This window comes from Equus caballus, chromosome 13 (genome assembly GCF_041296265.1).
Source record: "Equus caballus isolate H_3958 breed thoroughbred chromosome 13, TB-T2T, whole genome shotgun sequence".
In the NCBI taxonomy this organism is placed as follows: Eukaryota; Metazoa; Chordata; class Mammalia; order Perissodactyla; family Equidae; genus Equus; species Equus caballus.
The window spans coordinates 36,293,751-36,313,647 of NC_091696.1; the positions used below are offsets into that span (position 1 = coordinate 36,293,751).

A 19,897-nucleotide genomic window follows, 5' to 3' on the forward strand; every position below is an offset into this window, starting at 1 on the left:
TTTATTTTTGTTGTTTTCCTTCCCTTTATCTTTAACATTATAATTGTTTGCTAACCTGTTCTGATAGAGAGCTGCAATTTTCTGATTTTGTCTCTCCTTGTTCAAGGTTTTGTAACCCCCCTTTATTTTTTTCTAGGTATGAGGAGCAGCTTGATCATTTCTTCTAGGAGTGTTCTTGGGGTGATGAGCTCCCTTAGCTTTTGTTTATCTTGGAAAGTTTTTATTTATCTATCATATCTGAAGGATATTTTTGCTGGATAGGGTATTCTTGGCTGAAAGTTTTTGTCTGTCAGAGTTTTGACTCTATCATTCCACTTTCTCCTAGCCTGTAACGTTTCTTCTGAGAAATCTGCTGAAAGCCTGATAGGGGTTCCTTTGTAAGTTATTTTCTTCCACCTTGCTGCCGTTAGTATTTTTTCTTTGTCATTTACTTTTGCCATCTTTACTACTATATGCCTTGGAGAACTTCTTTTTATGTTGATACCATTAGGAAATCTATTGGCTTCTTTCACTTGTATTTCCACCTCCTTCTGCATGTTTGGAATGTTCTCAGCTATTACTTACTTCAACAAGGTTTCTGCTCCATTTCTCCTTCTCTTCTCCCTCTGGAATATCTATAATCCTTATTTTGCATTTTCTAATTGAGTCGGATATTTCTTGGAGAATTTCTTCATTTCATTTTCATCTTAGTTCTCTCGACTCCTCCATCTGAAGCATTTCTATATTTCTGTCTTCAAGACTGCTGATTTGTTACTGCATAATATCAGCTCTATTGTTTAAGCAGTGCAGATTTTTCTTTTTCTCATTCATTGTGTTTTTCATCTCCAAACTTTCTGATGTTTCTTTATATTTTCAATCCCTTTTCTTTGAAGGAGTTCCTGATTTCATTGAACTGTCTGTATTTTCTTGTAGCTCGTTGAGGTTTTTTATGATAGCAATTTTGAATTCTCTGTCATTTAGATTATAAATATCTATGCCTTCAGGATTGGTTACTGGGTACTTGTAATTTTCCTTCTGGTCTGGAGATTTAATATATTTTTTCATACTGCTTGATGGTGTGGATGTGTGCCTCTGCATAGTGATAGTATCTGGTCTCAGCTTCCCCCTGCCAGCACTGGGTGGGTGTCAAGAGCTTTATATTCTGAGCCTGCCGTGATCTGCAGCTCACTTGATTCAGCCACTGGCTGCTTTTCTATCTGTGTGGCCCTCTGGCCAACTGGCTGAGCAGGAGCTCCGGGAGGGGGGAGGAGTGCTTTCTTTCACCTGTGTGATCCTGAAGGTGTTCTTTCTCTGCCCTTCCTATCTGCTCTCCTTAGGTCCTAGCTTGATGAAGACATTCCCACAATGGCTTAATCACCTCTGTGTGATGCTTTCCCATGGGCTGTGAGGGAACTTGGAGAGTGAAGGTGTTCCCGCAGAGGGCCACCCCTCCCCTCTCTCCTCTCAGAGCCATGTGCAGTCTCATGGTTGCTACCATTTTGGAGGGAGAGGAAATTCACCTTACCTCCTTCCCCTTCCTCCAAGGGATCCAGTACCTCCACCTTCAGACATGTGGCTGCTTTCATCTCTGAGACATCTTTTGTGTTGTGTGAATGTCCTCTGTTGGTATCTAAATATCCTCTTTTGTATACCAGACAGGAGAATATCAGGGAACAGCTCACTCCGCCATGATGCTGACGTCACTCAAACCTTTGAAGTTTTGCCTGGTTAAATTAAATGATGGAAAATTCATTAAATATCCAGATCATTTTCAAATAGAATAAAACACTGAAACATTAATTGCTAAGCAAGTCTAAATTTACCCACTTTTGTCTTATTTTTAGAAAGAAACTTAAAATGTTTGGGTCTATTAATAAACATCTTGTGCTTTATTAAAACATTGTACCGTAAAGTAACATGTTCATAGAAATTATGAAAAATATTTATAAATTTGCCAAGCCACATAATGCTAATGTAAAAAATAGTTTATACTTGCTTACGTCTTTCTTTTCACTAAACATTAAGGTTTCTAGGTGTTAAAAACTCTATGTATGTGATTAACCTACTAAAAATAAATAGGGAAAGCATCTCTGTATACAAAGAAAGTAAGATGTACGTTTCCAGTAGGAAAAGTAAGAAATGGATATTTTTGTTTTGTTAAGAAAAATGAATTTGTCCTCAAGTAAAATGGGTTAGGAAAAACATAATATTTTTTGTCCTAAAGAGAGGCTAAAAAGAAAGACATAGAACATATTCTAAATGTAAAATTAAAAAAAGTTTAGGTGGCTTGTGGAAGAGGAACCCTGAGAAAAGAGTTTTGTGCGTGGTCAAGTTGGCTAAGAGTGGAATAAATTTAATCAAATGTGTTTTGATATCAAAAGTAAGCTGGTGCAAACTTAGAATTTTGTTCTCTTTCTCTTAAAAGGATCATTTACTTGAATTTTTAGTCTGATCTTGATAAAGAAACTATAAAAGATTTTTCTTTATTTTTGAGTAAGTCTACCTAAAAGACAGAAAATCTATTTTCTAAAAATAATTTCCTATGTTCAAAAAACTGAAATTTCTCCGTTAAGAGAACTAAGGTTTTTTGAAACTCTCTAACTCTACATTTACCTTTGTAAGGGAGGAAGAAATACTCTCCAACCCTCTAGGTTGTACTGGCTTGTCTAAGAATTGAGTTAACATGAGACAGAACAAGAGGAGATAATCAAACAAAGTTTGATAGCATTTATACACAGCAGAAATTCAGGAAAGCTGAGTAACTCACTAAAATGTACAAAACCACCACCTTAAATACCATCTTCAGATAAGACAAAGGAGGTTGTTGGGGGTAGTGGTCTGACTCCTTCCAACTCTGACTTAGACACAGCAGGGTGGCTTCCTGGGCTGGTTGCTGCAGATTGTGGGTCAGAGTTCTACTTTGACATGTGGTCTGGCCATTGTCCCTTTGTATATTCAGGCTCTTACACCATATATGTGGTATTGTGTTAAGTGCTTTAAACATGCTAACTTGTTAAATACTCTCTTCTGTACAAATAGCAGCACACTCTATATACTGTTGTGCACTGTTTGTTTTCCTGAGCAGTGCATACTAAAGATCTTCCCATATGAAACATACAGAAGAGCTATATTTTAAAATAGCATACTATTCCATTGGATAGAGTTAATTTTATTTGTTTAACCAGTCCCCAAAAATAGCCTTTTTGCTATTACAAATATTGCAAAAACTATCCTTGGCTATGTATCCCTGGGATGAATTCCTGGAAACAGACTGCTGAGTAAAAGGGCATGTGCATTTGTAAGTCTTGAGAGATACTGTTAAATTTTACTTTAAGTTATATCTAATTTAATTCTAACAAAAATGCTATAAGATTGGCATTTTGGCAGATGAGAGAACTGTCTCATAGACATGAAATAGCTAGTACAAGGTAGTGAGTGCAGCCTTGGAATTTGAAGCTTGATCTAGCCAATGGGCTCTGAAGCACTATGTCCTACTGCCTCCTCCCCATGTTAGGGTAGCTACTGTTATTAAGCTCCAGCCTCAGTTCAGGCACTGAGCTAAGCATGCTCTGTACAATAGCTCATTTAAATCTCACAACCTTAGGAGGTAGGTGTTACTGTATTTAGTCAATCTAAGATGCCATCAATTGTGAGTCACACCATTGCTCTATGACTCATCAAGAACACAAAGCATTGCTACTTGAACTCGGGCATGCTGTTGATCGTAAGGCACTGTCTGATTTTAACAGTGAAATGTAAAAAAAATCTTGGAGTCCACAAAATACAGCATTATCCCATTTTGAAAATAATAATGAAGTATCATGAGGTGAAATGACTTGCCTAAGGTCACACTCTTTGGCAGAATTGCGGTTTGAATGTTTATCTGTTTAATGCCAGAGCCATCTCAGTGCTCAACACTTTCCTTGCTCTTGTGCTTGAAGCAAATAATTCTTTGGAGTTAGAGTTTCTCCAAAGTAAAGTAGTGGTACGAGGGAATTCTCCAGGTTTAGATGGCAGAGCAGGAGGGCTTGGAAGTGTGCAGGGCTGTTGTCCTGGCTGTAATGAACTGAACTGTCACAGCCACTGCCTCCTGGTCTAATCATCTCATGTACTAGCACTCTGTTCTGATGATCATATTTCCCTGCTTAAAAAAAAAAAAAATCCTTCAATGGCTTCCCACTGCTGTCATGATAAGGGCCATATTATTTTCTGATATTCAAGGCCATCTGGCCTCACTCTCACCTCTCATTTCTTTTCATTCCACACTTTATAATTCAGCCAAACTGGGTCTGCGCTCCGTACATCCTCTTGCTTTTTCTCTTCCAGGCTTTGGCTTGGTTTATGCTGTTTTTTTGCTCTGAGTGCTCTTTCCACTCTCACCTCCACATAATCAAATCCCATATACAGAGTTCACCTCCAATGCTTTATATGCCCTTCTCTTTTGGAAATGATTGCTCTGTCCTCTGGGCCCCCTAATGCTTTCTCCTAAAGAACTGCAAACTTTCTGCCATGAATTAGAGTTATTCATATGCTTGTCTTGGCTCTCTGACTAGCCTGTGGAATCCTTGAGGGTAAAGTTCACACCTGACTCATCTTTGAACCCTTCATTTCTCCTGATCTAGTAACCAACACAGAGTAGAGATCAGATATCACACTTACTGTATGGAGACGTTCAATGAACACAGAATTGGAAATGACATTAGATAGAGACCTTCAGACCTGCTCTCAATTCCTGCACTCTTTGACTACTGACCTCTTTAAGGCAAGTTGATTCTGCAGGGTCCTAAATCTGTGTTTGGATTTCTTGATTGCTTATATCTTCTGATATATGCATTAGAACACAAGATCTGTTAAACACCTGCCTGTAGGCCTCTGACTCAATATCAGCCCTCCAGGTGCCTCCAGTCCCCTCTTATCTCAGTATCCCCATCATAATGATGTGGGTAGTTTTGTTTTTTTTTTCTTAAAGATTGGCACCTGAGCTAACAAGTGTTGCCAATCTTGTTTTTCTTTTTCTGCTTTTTTTCCTCCCCAATTCCCCCCAGTACGTAGTTGTATATTTTAGTTGTGGGTCCTTCTAGTTGTTGCATGTGGGGTGCTGCCTCAACATGGCCTAACGAGTAGTGCCATGTCCATGCCCAGGATCCAAACCCTGGGCCGCCGAAGTGGAGCTTGCAAATTTAACCACTTGGCCATGGGGCTGGCCCCGATGTGGTTAGTTTTGGTGTTGTGTTGTCAGAGAGGTGCAATTGGAGACTAGGGACTTGGCACAGATTTTAATCCTATATCTTATAGAATCACTGTGAAAGCTCCTTTCTTTGTAGATCTGGGTGACTTGGGGACATTTCCTGACTGTTGGGGTATGACCTTAAGGCCAATAGAATCTCCTTAAATTCCATCAGTATCTGTCTTGGTTGGCATTATGCTGCCTTCTGGGTACCAGGGCTTTAGGAGGTCTTGGATGTTATCCAGCAGGCACTTTTATGAATTCATGGATTGAATAAATGAATAATTTCAATTTATCCAATTCTAATTCTTTACCTGATAGGCAATGGACATTACAAAGTCAAAGACTTGGTGGTAAGATTGAGCAACACGTATATGTGTACCTATTTCACATAAGGGATCCTTGGGTAGAGTTTGTTAAGTGAACTCAAACATAGAGTCATAACACACAACCATTTATCTTAGAGAGACTTAACTGTAAGATTGGGAAACTAAACTCCAAACAAACCAAAACAAAACAAATGCAAGCCAGTTACTGCAATTTGTCTTCAACTAAGACATTGAAATAAGTTTCAGTCCTGGAGTAGAAATGGACTAAATTGGATTTGCCAAGAGATGGTACAGTATCCACGAGCTATTTTGAAGATTTTTTTTTTTTAAGAATAGGATGATGACATGGGATTTTCATCTTAGATGCTGACTCTAGACCCAAACCCCTTATAACTTCTGACTCTGTCTTGGTGTTTATCACTACATATTGGGCAACACATTTGTTCAACATGGCTCCATTAGCTTAGAAGAACAGGAAACATACAACAATGTGTCTTTTGCATAATTGTCCTGGATCCCTCCCCAGCTACAGGGACCCACTGCTCTTCCTCTCACCCAGACTCTTAGATTTCTGGCTCTACAGTAATTTTCTTTTGATCCTTTGGTGTAACACTCCCACTCTGCTCTCAGTCCTGTTCCTTCTCTCAATATTGACGTTTTCTGCAGTATTTGGTAAGGAACTCCTTCCTTAGCTTTATTTCTGTAGGGGAGCAGGACTTGCCACTGCAAAATGTGTCTCTTTGGCTTGATTATTTTTAGGAATAAAAGACTCAGGAAGAAATTTTCACCTCCCCCTAACTGCCTAAAAGAATTTAAGCTAGAACACCTGCTTCAGGAAGGAGCTATCACCATAGATAACTGGAGTATAATATGAACTAGGTGTGGTAGACAGGGAAGAACCTAGCAAGACCCATTTGATCAAAGTCCTCTCCATGTCTCATTGTCTCTGCAAGGCATGACAAACATTTGTTTACCAAACATTTTCTTTTACATCTCCATGTGAATTGCTTTCCTCCCCTTTGAAGTCCCAAACCACTACCCCCAGCATCCTCTGTTGTCTTTAGCTGAAAATGGTATTTAAGGTGGTGGCCTTGGCCAAGGTGGTGAGTTACTCAGTTTTCCTGGGTTTCTCCTATGTATGCATGTTATTAAATTTATTTGACTTTTCTCCTGCTATTCTGTCTCATGTTAATTTAATTTAGACCAGCCAGAAGAACCTACAAGGATAGAGGAAAAGTTCTTCCTCTCCTACAGTCCCATGAAATTCTCCCTTCATTCCCCAAGCCTGTACAGGCTGTGGGAGGACTGTACCTTGAAGCCTGACTAAATCGCATTGTCAAACCATGCTGGGAATACTCTACCAGTGTGGGAGCTCCTTTTGTCCTGTTGGTAAAACAGATGGCCATTGGATCCTGACTCTTCGTCCCCACACAGATTTGCTTTGAGTGTACAACTCTGTAAGTCACAAAAGAGGCAACAGTCAGTTCTAAGTGCAAATTCTCTGACTTAGAGCCTAGGACCATGGTTTGGTCATCTGTGCTTTTTGAAAATAACAGCCCATATCTTGTCATATTGGGGCATCATTTTTAGAGGGGGAGCTGCCATTTTTTTCTGTTTAAAAAAATTTTGTATTGATTTTTATTGCATAAGAAATATACGAGGCATCTACACTCCAGCCATAATTTTCTTGGTAAAAGATCCTCTATTCAACCAATTGCTCAAGCCAAAAATCTGTAGTACTCAGTAATCTTTACTGTCTCTCTTTCTGTATCTACTTGCATACCTACCTACCTACCTACCTACCTATGTCACATCCTATTCATTGACAAGCCCTGTCAACTCTACCTCCAAAACTTATCATTAATCTGTGTATTCTCTTCATTATCTCTACTCAGGGACTGGACTAGCGTGAGATGAGTGAAACATTTGCCTCAGGCATGGTTTTTAAGGGGATGCAAACAAATTCAGCAGTCAAGATAGATAATATTGTAATGTCATATTTTTTAAAAAATTAAAAATTAATGCAAAAATATACGATAAACAAAATATTATAGTTTTACTTAAATACAGTATCCAACCTAGCACTTGCATGACTCCCCTCACTTGGTCAGCCTAATCCTGTCCCTGGCACCAGTTAAAACTTTATTTATAAAAACAGGCAGTTGGTTTGAGGGCTATAGTTTGCCAGTTTGATTATTTTTAATTTCAAGAAATTTTTAAAATATTTTCTTTTAAGAGACTTATAAAGTTAAAATTATCTTATGATTGTTCATAAATTACAAATACATAACATAAATATATACAATATTTAAAATTATATGTTGGTATATACATTTTAAAACAATTATTTTATTTACATGTATTTTTAAAAATTTATTTTAAAATTAAAATGTTATTTTTCATGATCACTGAATATTTTGGTGTCCATTTAAATTTTGTGCCTGAGGTGTGTCCTCTCTCCTCTGCTGCTACCTTGGTCCACACCAACATAGCCTCTCACCCGGACAACTGCGACAGCCCTCTGCTGGGTCTCTTTCTTGTGTTCAATTGTTCATAGAGCAGCCAGAGAGTATTTTTTAAAATGTAAGTCAGATCAAGTCCTTCCCTCTCCTGCAGCACCTGCAAGGCCTCTGCAGTCCACCGTCTCTTGCTCGTCAACCTCTTTACCTCCTACTCTCTTCCTCGCTCATTGCACTTCAGGCACCCTGGCATTCTCTCTGCTCCTCAAACAGAACCAGCTCATTCTCCCTTCAGGTGCTTTACCTTAGTGTTCCCTCTGCCAGGGACATAACCACAGATCTTCAGAAGGTTGGTTCCTTGGTGTTCATATAGCAGCTTAAATGTCCTCTCTTCAGAAGCCACCAAATCTAAAATAATTCCCCCATCCCACGTCCGGTCATTCTATCTCATTGTTCTGTTTTGTTTTGAAGCCTCTTTTGCAATCTGTATTATCTCGATCATTTACGTGTTTTCTTGTTTGTTCGTTTTGCAGTGTAGAGTATCAGTGCCATGTTGACTTTTATATCCCCGGACACTGGAATATCGCCCTCTAGAGACCACATTAATAATTATCAAACTCGATATTTCATTAACCTGAAGATGAACATGGCATCCTCGTGTTATTTTAGTAAGTATTTCCCCATTTACCAGCGAGGGTGAGTGTTCTTTGTTTTGTTTTTTTTAATACGTGTACTGCTTATTTATGTTACTATCACCTATTTTTTGACCCTCTCTGAGAATGAATACTCAGGTATGAATCAGGAGATGAGACTTTCACTCAGACTGAGACCTTGTAAGACAGATCATGAATTCTTGTGTTGGGGGATGCTCTGGTTTCAGGACTAGAAATTGCTGTCCAGCTTCCTTCTCTCTCCTCTCACACCACCCAAGTTAAAACAACTCTTCTCACGTATCATCACATTTTACAAATTCAGGTATTTGCTTCATTTAAACATCTTGTTTTCAGTGTCCAGTCACCTCATCAACTCCTTAAAACCCAACCACCCACCATAGCTTATATCTGATACCAGGAGCTTGGTCTTCAAGGTGGGGCAGTTGGACATGACAGAGTCCACAAGTGGGACTGTAGCCTCATTGACCACAATGCTCTGGGCCTAAGACATTTGCAATCGATAGAGATTTTTCTTGGCAGTCAGTTGGGGGGTGGTGGTTTCCCAGGCACAAAGGTGGTTCCTGAGGAAACCACAAAAGGCGGCTTCATTCATATCTTTTAAGTAGATAATATTTCCTCAAGCATCCTGGTAGGCATAGATGAGGTCTCCTGAATACTGTCTGTTTCTAGAGTGTAACCTCTGCATTGGGTCAGCAACAAAATGGCTGGGGAAGAAGTGAGAAGGGAAGGAGACTGAGCTCACTGAGCTTTGTTGCCATTATCTGTTCCCCTCAAGTTGTCCTTAATTTACATGGGTTAAGTGTCAGATTACTACCTATTTGAAATGTAGCCTGATTTTGAAATTGTGTGACACAAGGAGGTGGTGGAAACTTCCTCTTTGTTGTTCCCTCCTTGCTTGCGAATGGCAAGTGCTGTGGATTCCAGCATTTGCGTTGGACACAAAAGTTCATTCTCCTTTTCTTGGGCTGTTCTGTAGACTTTCTTCCATCCATTTATCACTTATCAGGGGCCTACTCTATGTGACTAGCACGTGCTGTCACATCCTCTTATGATCTTTCGTATTTCTGTGGTGTCAATTGTAATGTCTCTTCTTTCATTTACAGTTTTATTTGGGCCCTCTTTATTTTTTTCTTGATTTGTGTAGCTAAAATTTTGTCAATTTTGTTTATCTTTTTAAAGAACCAACTCAGTTTTGTTGATTTTTTTCTACTGTCTTTATAGTCTCTGTTTTCTTACTTTCTACTCTAATCTTTATTATTTCCTTCTTTCTGCTAACTTTGGCTTAGTTTGTTCTTTTTCTACTTCGTTGAGGTGTAAAGCTGAATTGTTAATTTGAGATCTTTCTTTCTTCTTAAATTAAGTATTTATTGATAGAAACTTCCCTCTTAGAACTGCTTTTGCTGCATCGCATAAGTTTTGGTATGTTGTCTTTTCATTTTTGTTTCTCTCAAGATACTTTCTGATTTCTCTTTTGAGTTCTCTTTTGCCAATTAGTTGTTCACCAATGCCCATTCCTGATAAAAACTCTCAGCAAACTAGGAATAGAGGAACCATCTCCTAGTTGATAAAGAACACATAGAATAAACCTACAGCGAACATCATACTTAATGGTAGCTCTAGGAGGGACACTGCATATGGTCCTAGGTGTCCGCCCTGCCTGGCAGGCCCATGCCCTACTGGAGGGTGAGGCCAGGGGCAGGGTGAGTGTGGGGTCTGGGGAAGGAGGAAGGAGGGGTGGCCAGCCCAGCTTGGTGACTACACTTGCTGCCAGACCATCCCTCACCTGACACCCTCCAGGTAGATCCACTGCCTCTGTGCTCACCAATAATGCTGCTGCTGCTGCTGCTGCTACTGCTGCAGCTTCCAGGTCCCAGCCTGGATCAGTGCAGGTGAGTGAGAGCCCTGCCCTCTGGCAATGCAGTAATCCTGCAGGATTCCTCCAGCTCTTTCTAGGGGTGCCTAGTCCTTCATTCCTTCCCAGGGACCCAGGAGCTCTGTTCCACATCCCTCCCTAGGGTGCCCCAGTCACTCACTCTTCCCAGGTCCCAGGAATCTTCCAAGCATTAACCAGGGATCCAGTGTCTTCCCCAGACATCCCCTCCCACACACTCTATAACCCTCTCCTGCCATCCAGAGCCCATCTTACTCCCCCTGGCCTCGGATCCTGTGAACTGACCCTCTGGATTGCCCAGATGAGTGCTCAGATTGGGACTGGAGGTAATAAAATCTGAATATGAACATCAATGGTGCCCCTGTTTTGTGCATTCATTCTATGGATGAACCTATCCTAAATGTGGTCCCTCTGTAACTGTCCCCAAGCCCCATTAGAAAGAGCCTGGGTCCTGATTCTCCCTGCTGGTGCCAGCTTCCTGGGTGTCCCTGTGCACCCAGTAGATATCCAGGACACAGAGGTCCAGGGGGAAGGCTCCGAACAGCCCCTTGCACCAGCCTTTCCTAGGTCCCACCCTAAGTCCCACATGGGTGAGTGAGGGACCTGCTCTCTGGGAACCCAGGAGTCCTGTAGGACTCTTCCAGACTGCTCCAGAGGTACCCAGTCCCCCATTCACACATGGGGCTTTTGCCCCTCAGGTTTTGCCCATTTACACCCACCCTCTCATGTCTTCCAAGGGCCCAGGTATCCCCCAGCCCTTCCCAGGGGTCCACCATCCCCCCACCCCAACATCCTTCCCTTCACACGCTATAACACCCTCCTGACATTCAGAGCCCTCCTGCCCCCCTGGCCTGGGGTCCTGTGAACTGATCCTTTACTCCATCCATCCTTGGGGCCTGAGATAGGACCACTAGGGGGAAAACCAGAGGCTGGGAGAAGGGGCAGAAGGGGCCGAGCCTGGGGGTGGGGGGAAGCACATACTGTCTCCTTCTCACCCACCACTAGGGTCACCCTTGGAGAGATCCCCTCTGCAGCTGCCCTTTTCTGGGGTGCACAGACACACACACTCACAGGGAAATAAGACACCACAAGCACAGAGACACACAGGCATGGAATCACCTCCATCCTCACCTGGGGACTCGGGCATAGGGCTCAGGGACAGGCTCACACACAGACCCACACTGCAGACACAGGCAATGACCCCTGAGGAGAACATATGCACACACAGACACACATACTTAGGGCCACATGAGACAGCCCCACATGGCAGACCCTACACACACTGGACACACATACAGAGAACACAGAGATACACACTTAGATAAAATCAAGAACACACAAAGGGGTAGTAGATTCACTCACACAACCAACACACACAGAGATATATAACACAGACACACATAGATGCTCCAGCAGGGACGCACACTTCCAGAGACACAGACTTGCATGACCAACATACAGTCATTCAGAGATACAGACACACACAATACATACAAAGACACACAGAAACACAGTGCCATACAGTGGAAAACTCACATCCACAATCAATACATTCACAGACACAGAAGCACACTCAAGGGCCATAATGCAGATTTACACACTCAAACAGACTTGTGCATGCATGCGCATGCACACACACACACACACACACACACACGCACACACTCCCAGACCTTCATCCCTTACCCAGGCTTACAAAACAAGCAGCCCTGACACTCAGTGGAGGCCACTGCAGGCAGACAGGATGAATAGACCGGGGTACGACCTGCCCCACCTAAGCTGCCATGGAAGGGGGTGTTTTCCTGGTTCCAAACTGAGTGCTGGGCATCTTCCCCCAGCCACGGCCTTCTGGACAGCTGTGCTGGGTCCTGAGGTATCAGAGAGTGGCCAGGGTAGGGTGGTTCTGTGGACAGGGGCCCCGGGCAGGTACAGGGACCCCAACAGTGTGCACTTTGAGTGGAGGTGTTGCATGGGGCTTAGCAGATCCCGAGGTCAAGAGAGGGAGAGAGGCATGTGTCCCCAGGACCCTGCAGTGTTAGGACCCTGCATGTATCAGACTCGGCTGCATCCTCTCTCACAGTAACAATAATAAGAATAATGCCATCATCAGGACTATTATGTGACAATATTATCATTAACACAGCAATGACTGAGTCAGTCCCTGGTGGAGAAGAAAGGGCTGTGACCATAGCCAGCTGGTTTGAGCTCATCTTCTGAGCAGGGCCAACCCCAAGCAAAGCTGGGTCCTAGGTAGAGCTTCTCTCTGGTCCCTTCTCCCTCTGGAGTCTCCAGGCCTCAGCTTCCCCCTCTCCCCAAATCCCTTCCCGGACCAAAGTGTCCTCTGACCCTTTTCTCACCCTGGGTAAAGCCCTCTCTCTGATCACTCTGAACCTGACTCTCCATCTATGCAAGGGGGATAGAGATGGTACCAACCTCAGGACGCCACAAGATGATGCCTGCACAGGGGTTAGCACCGTCCCATAGGAAGAGAGGCCCTTGCTTGTATCATTATTGCCTTTAATGGCTGCTCACTTTTAAAGGTGCCAGTTCTGGGAGGACAAATGCCCTTGGGAGATGATGATGCTAATCTTCACACGAACTCAGCATGAGGCTGCTTCTTGTCCTTATGACAGGCTTGGGATGCAGGCCTGGACACTCCCAATTTAATGAAGAAATCCCATTCAGTGTCACACAGCCAGTAAGCAGCACAGCTGAATCTTAAACCCAAGGCTGCTGACCTGGCCTCAAGGCGCCATGCAGGGCTCTCCTGCATGGGAGGCTCACACTGGGTGGCTTTGGGGAGCAAGCGCTTCCTCAGCTCCAAGAAAGATCTCACCTGTTCCAGGCCCCCAACCTCTCTTCTCTTCTCCTTCTTTCCCTCCTCCCTGCTGGAGCTCTGATCAAGGTGACCCTGGCACCCTTCATGAAGTCCCCAGTCACTTACAGGAGCCTCTCTCCCATTCACTTCTGGGCTAGTCTGACTTCCACCCCTTCTGTAATAGTCTCTCCTAGACAGGACAGTCCACCTCTGAGGTTCTTGAGGCAGGCAACAGCATCTAAACAGAATTTCATATGCACTTGTTTTGTTGTCCTTTTTTTTTTACTTGTTCTTGACGGTTTCTTTACATTTATGGTAAAAGACTTTGGTTTTCCATTATAACTGATATAATATCAATTATATAACTGACAACATAGTTATATAACTGACAATATATCAATTATGTAACTGATATAACTGATGTAACTGAAATTAGTGATATAACAGAATGCTTCCTGTTTGCTATAAATATACATAATAATAAAAAGCAATAGGATTTAAAGCAACGATTTCAAGCTGCCACGGGTCTGAACAAGTTGAGGAAATGCTGTGTGCACCTTAGGCAGCTCACGACAGGGCGCAGGAGAGATGATCACCAATGGGGTTTATCCTAGTCACCTGGGTCCATGGGCCACTCCTACCTGCTTGGCTTTCTCTATCCTTCACTCCTCATGCTTATCTTTTTACACATTAATTATCATGGTTGCTATCTATTGATTTAGGTTCAAATCTACGAAATATGAATGTGAATACTTTCTATTGGCTATTTGGAATTGTGTTTTTAACTAACCTCAATTCTCATATTTTTAACCATAATACAACATCACCCTATTAGGCAAATCTCTGTGTACTTCAGAAATCTGACGTTGTGTGCTCTGGTTTAGAATCAAAGTGAGCATTGAAAGAAAACCTCAGTGATTTTAGAAACTTGGGCTAAACAGTAATCTGGAATTCATTTTTGTTGGAATAATAATCCCAGTATTATTATAATACCAGCTGCCCATCTCTCTGTTATGTGCATGTCTAACAAACATCTCTCTATATATATTATTCTCATTTGTATCTTTAACACACATATTTTTTAAAGATTTCTTTTCCTTTTTCTCCTCAAAGCCCCCTGGTACATAGTTGTATATTCTTCTTTGTGGGTCCTTCTAGTTGTGGCATTTGGGACGCTGCCTCAGCATGGTTTGATGAACAGTGCCATGTCCGCACCCAGGATTCGCACCAACGAAACACTGGGCTGCCTGCAGAAGAGCGCGCAAACTTAACCACTCGGCCACGGGGCCAGCCCCATTTAACACACATTTTTGATTGTTATTTTTTCACTCTTTTCTGTACATTTGTTTTCCATATATATTCCATACATATATTTTGGGGGATGTCCCAAAGAATTTAATCCAGGTACTTCATGAATATATAATAGAAGAACTAGACTTTCCATCCACTCTAAGTTTGTATTTACGTATTTTTCAGTTGTAAGGTGGCTTATAAATTCTAAGTTGTTTATTTTTTAAAAAATTTGCAATGTTCTTTTCAGCAAAATAAAACTCTTTAACAGTTTGGGTGTCACATACAGCTTAAGTGTGGCATAATTTATGTATAAAAACAGCATCTTTTGAATGAATAAAATGATGATGAACCCATCACCATATTAAGATAGTAAATACACTCATCACTCCTTAAAGTTTCCTCCTGTTTGATTTTAATCCATCTGTCCTCCCGCTCCTCCATGAGGAGATACTTGAGGGGTATGCTTACCTCCTGCAGGCTGGTTTAGGGTTTCTAAAGATGACTCTGTAACAGAAATATTGTAAAGGTCTTTGAGGATCCTCATTATCTCCAATATTATTTCAGCTAATGCGTATTCTGCCAGACCTCTTCCATCTTGGGCCTGGTGATTTTGGAATGCTGTGGAAGTTGACAGTCATTACATGTTCCTTCAGAATATGTGCGTATGCCGCTTTCCTCTGGAGATCTGTCCTTGCTGTGAGTATACTAAATTTCCTTATGGCTATAGTTTTAATCATAAATAAGTAGGAAGTTTGATAGTCACTGGACCTTTTATTTCCATTCAGTACAACAAATTTCCCTCTAAATACTGCTTTCACGGCATCTCACAAATTTTAATAAGTCCTATTTTCATTATCATTTAGATTGAATTATTTAAAAATTTATGTTGAGACATCTTCTTTGACCCATGTGTTCTTCAGAAGTGTGTTGTTTAGTGTCTAATTCTTTTATAGTTTTTCAGCTATCTTTCTGTTATTGATTTCTTCTTTAAATCCATGGTTGTCTGAAAACATAGTTTCAATGATTTTTATTACTTGAAATTTGTTATGATCAATTTGTGGCCCTGAATATGGTGTATCTGAGTGAATGTTCTACGTCAGCTTGAGAAAGACATATATTCTGCTGTTGGATGAAATCTTCTCCAGACGTCAGTAGATCCAGTCGATTGAAGATGCTGTTCAGTTCCACTGTACTCTTATTGAATTTCTGTATGCTGGATCTGTCAATCATGGATAGAGAGTTTTGGAATCTCCAGCTATAATAATGGATTCATCTATTTCTCTTAGCAATTCTGTCACTTTTTGCCTCATGTATTTTGACAGTCTGTTGTTAATACATGCACATTAGGAATTTTATGTTTTCTTGGAGAATTGACCCCTTTACCATCAAAATGATGCAACTCATTATTCCTGATAATTTTCCTTACTCTGTGGTGTTGTTTTGAAGGATAATTTCATTGGCTGGGCCGGGCCGCTGGGCCATCGGCTTCGGAAGGAAAGAGGCTGCCTGCAGAGAGGCAGAAAGAGCGGTTCTGTGGAGGCACAGGACCTGGAGACCCCGTGCCGGGCTCTGCGCGGGTCGAGGCGCTCCCCTTGGCTGCTTGGCCGCTGCCGGCCAAGCCCCGAGCCATCCACACGTTGCTGAGGAGTTGCGGAGACTCCCGAACTGGGCCCAGGGGGTCTTCCACAATGGTCAGGAGGGCGGGTCTCCCCGGGATCCTAGGCAGTGAGCTGAGGCGTGTGTGGATCGGTTTCTCACTGGCCAGGGCACTGATGGTTGGAATGATCATCAGATTCTTTCCTAGAATGGCTCCTAGGCCCCTGGTTACTTATTCAGGGTCTTGCTAGAGGGACCTATCCTCCATTTCTTCTGTCTTCGTTTTCCTCAGATGTGGCATCTGTTATTGTATCTCCTGTTTTGGACAATGACTTCTGCTCCCTGGTGGAGGAGAAGGTGGAGCAGCAGGACGCTTGTGAGGTAAATGCTGAGGTCTTTTTCTATTGCAATTGTTTCTGGAAGAATGCTCCTGTGCTGCAGCAGCATCTTCTCTCGCCCTCTAGGCTTAGTGTGCTCCATTGCAGGTGTACCGTGTCATTGACTTTAGCGCTAGTAAAAAGCGTTTCCTGGGAGCCCGAGGCCTCCTCCCCTCTCAGCTCTCATCTTTTCTGACCCAGAAGCCTTTAGTGCTTCTGGGCTGAGGACGGCAGGACTCTCCCACAGTGTTTCTGTCAATTTCACTCAGAGGATGACACAACCCCACGCTGAGGTCTCCTGGCACTGACTGGCCGAAGCCACCCCCAACTCCTTGATGTGGCATTCTTCTGGCCGTGGTGCCTTGGCTGCTCTCCTGGTGCAGCGTGGGGAATGAGCCGGGCAGGGACGTCCGCCGTCATCCTCCCAGGTGAGAAACGCTGGAGGCCATCCCTCCCAGTGGCTCTCAGGTGTGGGTGCTCTGTGCCACGTGCCACATGCCACGTGCGGTGGGCTACGCCTGGGGGGTGATGGCAGAGTTCCTTCCGGTGCCATCTCTGTTGGCCAGCGTGCCCTCCCGGGTCCCTCGCGTGGCAGATTGGGTGAGGATCTGCTGAATGGCCAGAGCTGGCCTGCGTGCAGGCGGAGGTGGACGGGGGCTCTGAAGGAGAGAAGAGTGAATGTCAGGAAGGTCCTGCAGGACCGAGTCCCAGCAGAGGCCTTGCCCCCTGTTCCCAGGGAGGTGGTCCGGTGGTGTCCCAGGGCACCGTTGGAGCCGGGCGTGGGGTGTGTCCTCTTCAGCCCAGCCGTCCCGGGGTTTTCCTGCTGAGATCAAAACGCAGCACGCTTGTGTTGCTCGTGTGGTTCGGAAGGCTCCCTTCGTGTTGGCATTGGACGCAGCCCATGTGCCTCTCCCGGGGGAATTGGGAAGTGGACTCCCCTGCGAGCGCAGAGCCCCAGAGCTGAGTGCTGGGCCTGGCCAAGCGTGGCACGTCGCCACGTTACTCTCAGAGTACGCTGTCCCCATTGCCCTGCAGGAGCCTGGGAATGGCTGCCTCCCGGAGACCGTGGTGCAGGTGGGCAGCCAATGCGCAGAAGAGAAGACCGTTGGCGAGGGAGGGCCGCAGAGGCGGGGCACGGGCAGGGGAGAGGCTGGAAGGCAAAGCCTGGCCCCAAGGAGGAGCTTGGCTTCCAGGGCTGGGGCGTGGGCTTTTCCATCTGCGTCGTGCTCCTCTCTCTTCTGGAGGGGGAGCCAACCAGCTTCAAGCTTCTGGGGTGGCAGCGGTGGGGAGGAGGGCAGAGGGCGGCCCCCTGGCCTGAGATACCTGTCTGCCTGGCACCTGCACCTGCCATCCTTGGGCATGGCCTCTGCCGGCCCTGTCTTGGACACGAGCCCTTGCGCTTCTGCTTTGGCAGACACAGTAAGGGAGGTGTGGCGCCAGTGGCCCCTGCCCGTGGTGGGGTGTTGGTTTCGCGCCCGGCCGGGCAGGCCCGCCGTGGCAGGGGTGGAGTGGTCTTGCCCTGGTGCCGCTCCCTTGGCACCTGGTGTAGGTTAGGGGGCCGGGTGGGGTGCTGGCCCTGCTTCCGTGGGTTTCAGGTCTCGTTGGTGCTGGTGCTCACGTGGGCCACGTCACCCTCCCTTCACCCTTGTATCCTGCAGGTGAGAGTGCGGTCCGGCGGGCCTGCTGCGTCGGGAGGACCAGCCAGCATGCCCAACGCCATGGGTGTCGCGGCCGCCACGAGCTCTGGGCCGCCAGCCCCTCCTGTGGCCGGGTGGCCTCTGAGCCATCCGCCCTCACCTCCACCTGCCCCCCGCAGTAAGGTCACCTGAAGAGTAGGAGTGGCCTCGTAGGGCGGGTTCATCTCTTGGCCTCTGGCTTGGTTGGGTCGAATGGGGAGACCTGCGCGAGGGCTTGGCAGCGGGAGGGCCAAGCTGGCCGAGGCTACTGGAGCGTTCCTCGCCTTTCTCAGGCCAGATGTCCCACGGGCTGCGTCCTCTGTGCAGCCTGGGCTGGGCCGCTGGGCCGTTGGGTGCAGAAGGAAAGAGGCTGCCTGCAGAGAGGCAGAAAGAGCGGTTCTGCGGAGGTGCATGGCCTGGAGACCCCGTGCTGGACTCTGCCCGGGTTGAGGTGCCCCCATCAACCACTTGGCCACCGCCGGCCAAACCCTGAGCCGTCCACACGTTGCTGAGGAGTCGCGGAGACTCCTGAAGCGGGCCCTGTGGGGTATTCCTCAAGGAAGGGTAGGAGGGGTGGGGGCGGGTTGCCCCTGCCTCCTCAGGGGCAAGCCGAGGCGTGTGGGGAGCCGTCTGCCGTCGGCCAGGGCCCAGAGGGTGGGCCAGGGCATCAGGCGCCTTCTGGAGGATGGTGCTGAGGGTCCCTGTTCCTTCTTCATGGCCCAGTCCGCGCGGGCCTGAGGAATAAGCCTCCATCCCTCCTCTCTGGCCTTTCTCAGATGCGGGACATGGTGCTACGGCTCCCCGGAGGGACAGCGGCTCCCACCCCCTGGAGCAGGCGGCTGCAGTGGTGCAGCAGGAGGCCGTAGGCAAGGTCAATGGCGCGGTCTCTCTTCTGTCACGCCTCTTTCTCGAAGCGTGGCCCTACGCTGCAGCAGCCTCTCCTGGCCTCCGCGGCACTTCATGTGTACCGTAGCACAGCGACCGTGTCATCGACATTGGCGCCAGCACAAGCCGTCGCCCCAGGCGCATTGGGCCCCCCGCCCTCTGGGCTCTCCCCTTGCTGGTGTACCCAGTGGCCCCCGGTGCTCCCAGGCTGAGGACTGCAGGGCTCTCCCGCTGCGTTTCTGGTGCTGCCACTCGGAGCCTGAAACTTAAACACCACGCTGAGGTCTACTAGCACGTCCTGGCCGACCCCAGCCCGAACTCCTAGACGTGGCGTTGTTCTGGCCGTGGTGCCTCAGCTCCTCATGGTGCGGCTTGGGGGCGTGACCCAGCCGGGGACGTCCGCCGTCATCCTCCCAGGCGAGGAACGTCAGAGGCTCTCCCAGTGGCTCCTAGTGGCTCTCGGGTGCGGGTGCTCTGTGCCACGTGCCACGTGCGGTGGCCTACGTCCGGGGGGCGATGGTTGGAGTTCCTGCCGGTGCCATCTTTGTTGGCTATCGTGCCCTCCTCAGGCTCTCCCGCGGTGGCTTCGGTGACGATCTGCTGAATGGCCAGAGCTAGCCTGTGTGCAGGCGGAGGTGGACGGGGCCCCTGAAGGAGGGAAGAGTGACTGTCAGGAAGGTCCTGCAGGACCAA

At 45.8% G+C, this 19,897-nt stretch overlaps 3 protein-coding genes across 4 annotated transcripts in view; 1 reads left to right on the forward strand and 2 right to left on the reverse strand.

The window, feature by feature from the left end:
* REXO5 (RNA exonuclease 5) overlaps positions 1–19,897 on the forward strand; it is a 692,166-nt gene that overhangs the window by 216,028 nt on the left and 456,241 nt on the right. The gene's annotated exons all lie outside the window — the stretch shown is intronic.
* Positions 1–19,897, reverse strand: part of LOC100147307 (protein disulfide-isomerase-like protein of the testis) — a 305,575-nt gene that overhangs the window by 198,041 nt on the left and 87,637 nt on the right. The window lies entirely within an intron of this gene.
* The window catches only part of LOC111767533 (uncharacterized), a 27,152-nt gene continuing 7,255 nt past the window's right edge, over positions 1–19,897 (reverse strand). The window contains exons 4-5 of the mRNA XM_070232565.1: positions 6,897–6,990; positions 1–1,703 (exon numbers count right to left, since the gene is read on the reverse strand). Of these exons, the coding sequence (XP_070088666.1) occupies positions 1,680–1,703; positions 6,897–6,990 (118 nt within the window). The 3' untranslated portion in view covers positions 1–1,679. The remainder of the gene's footprint in view (positions 1,704–6,896; positions 6,991–19,897) is intronic.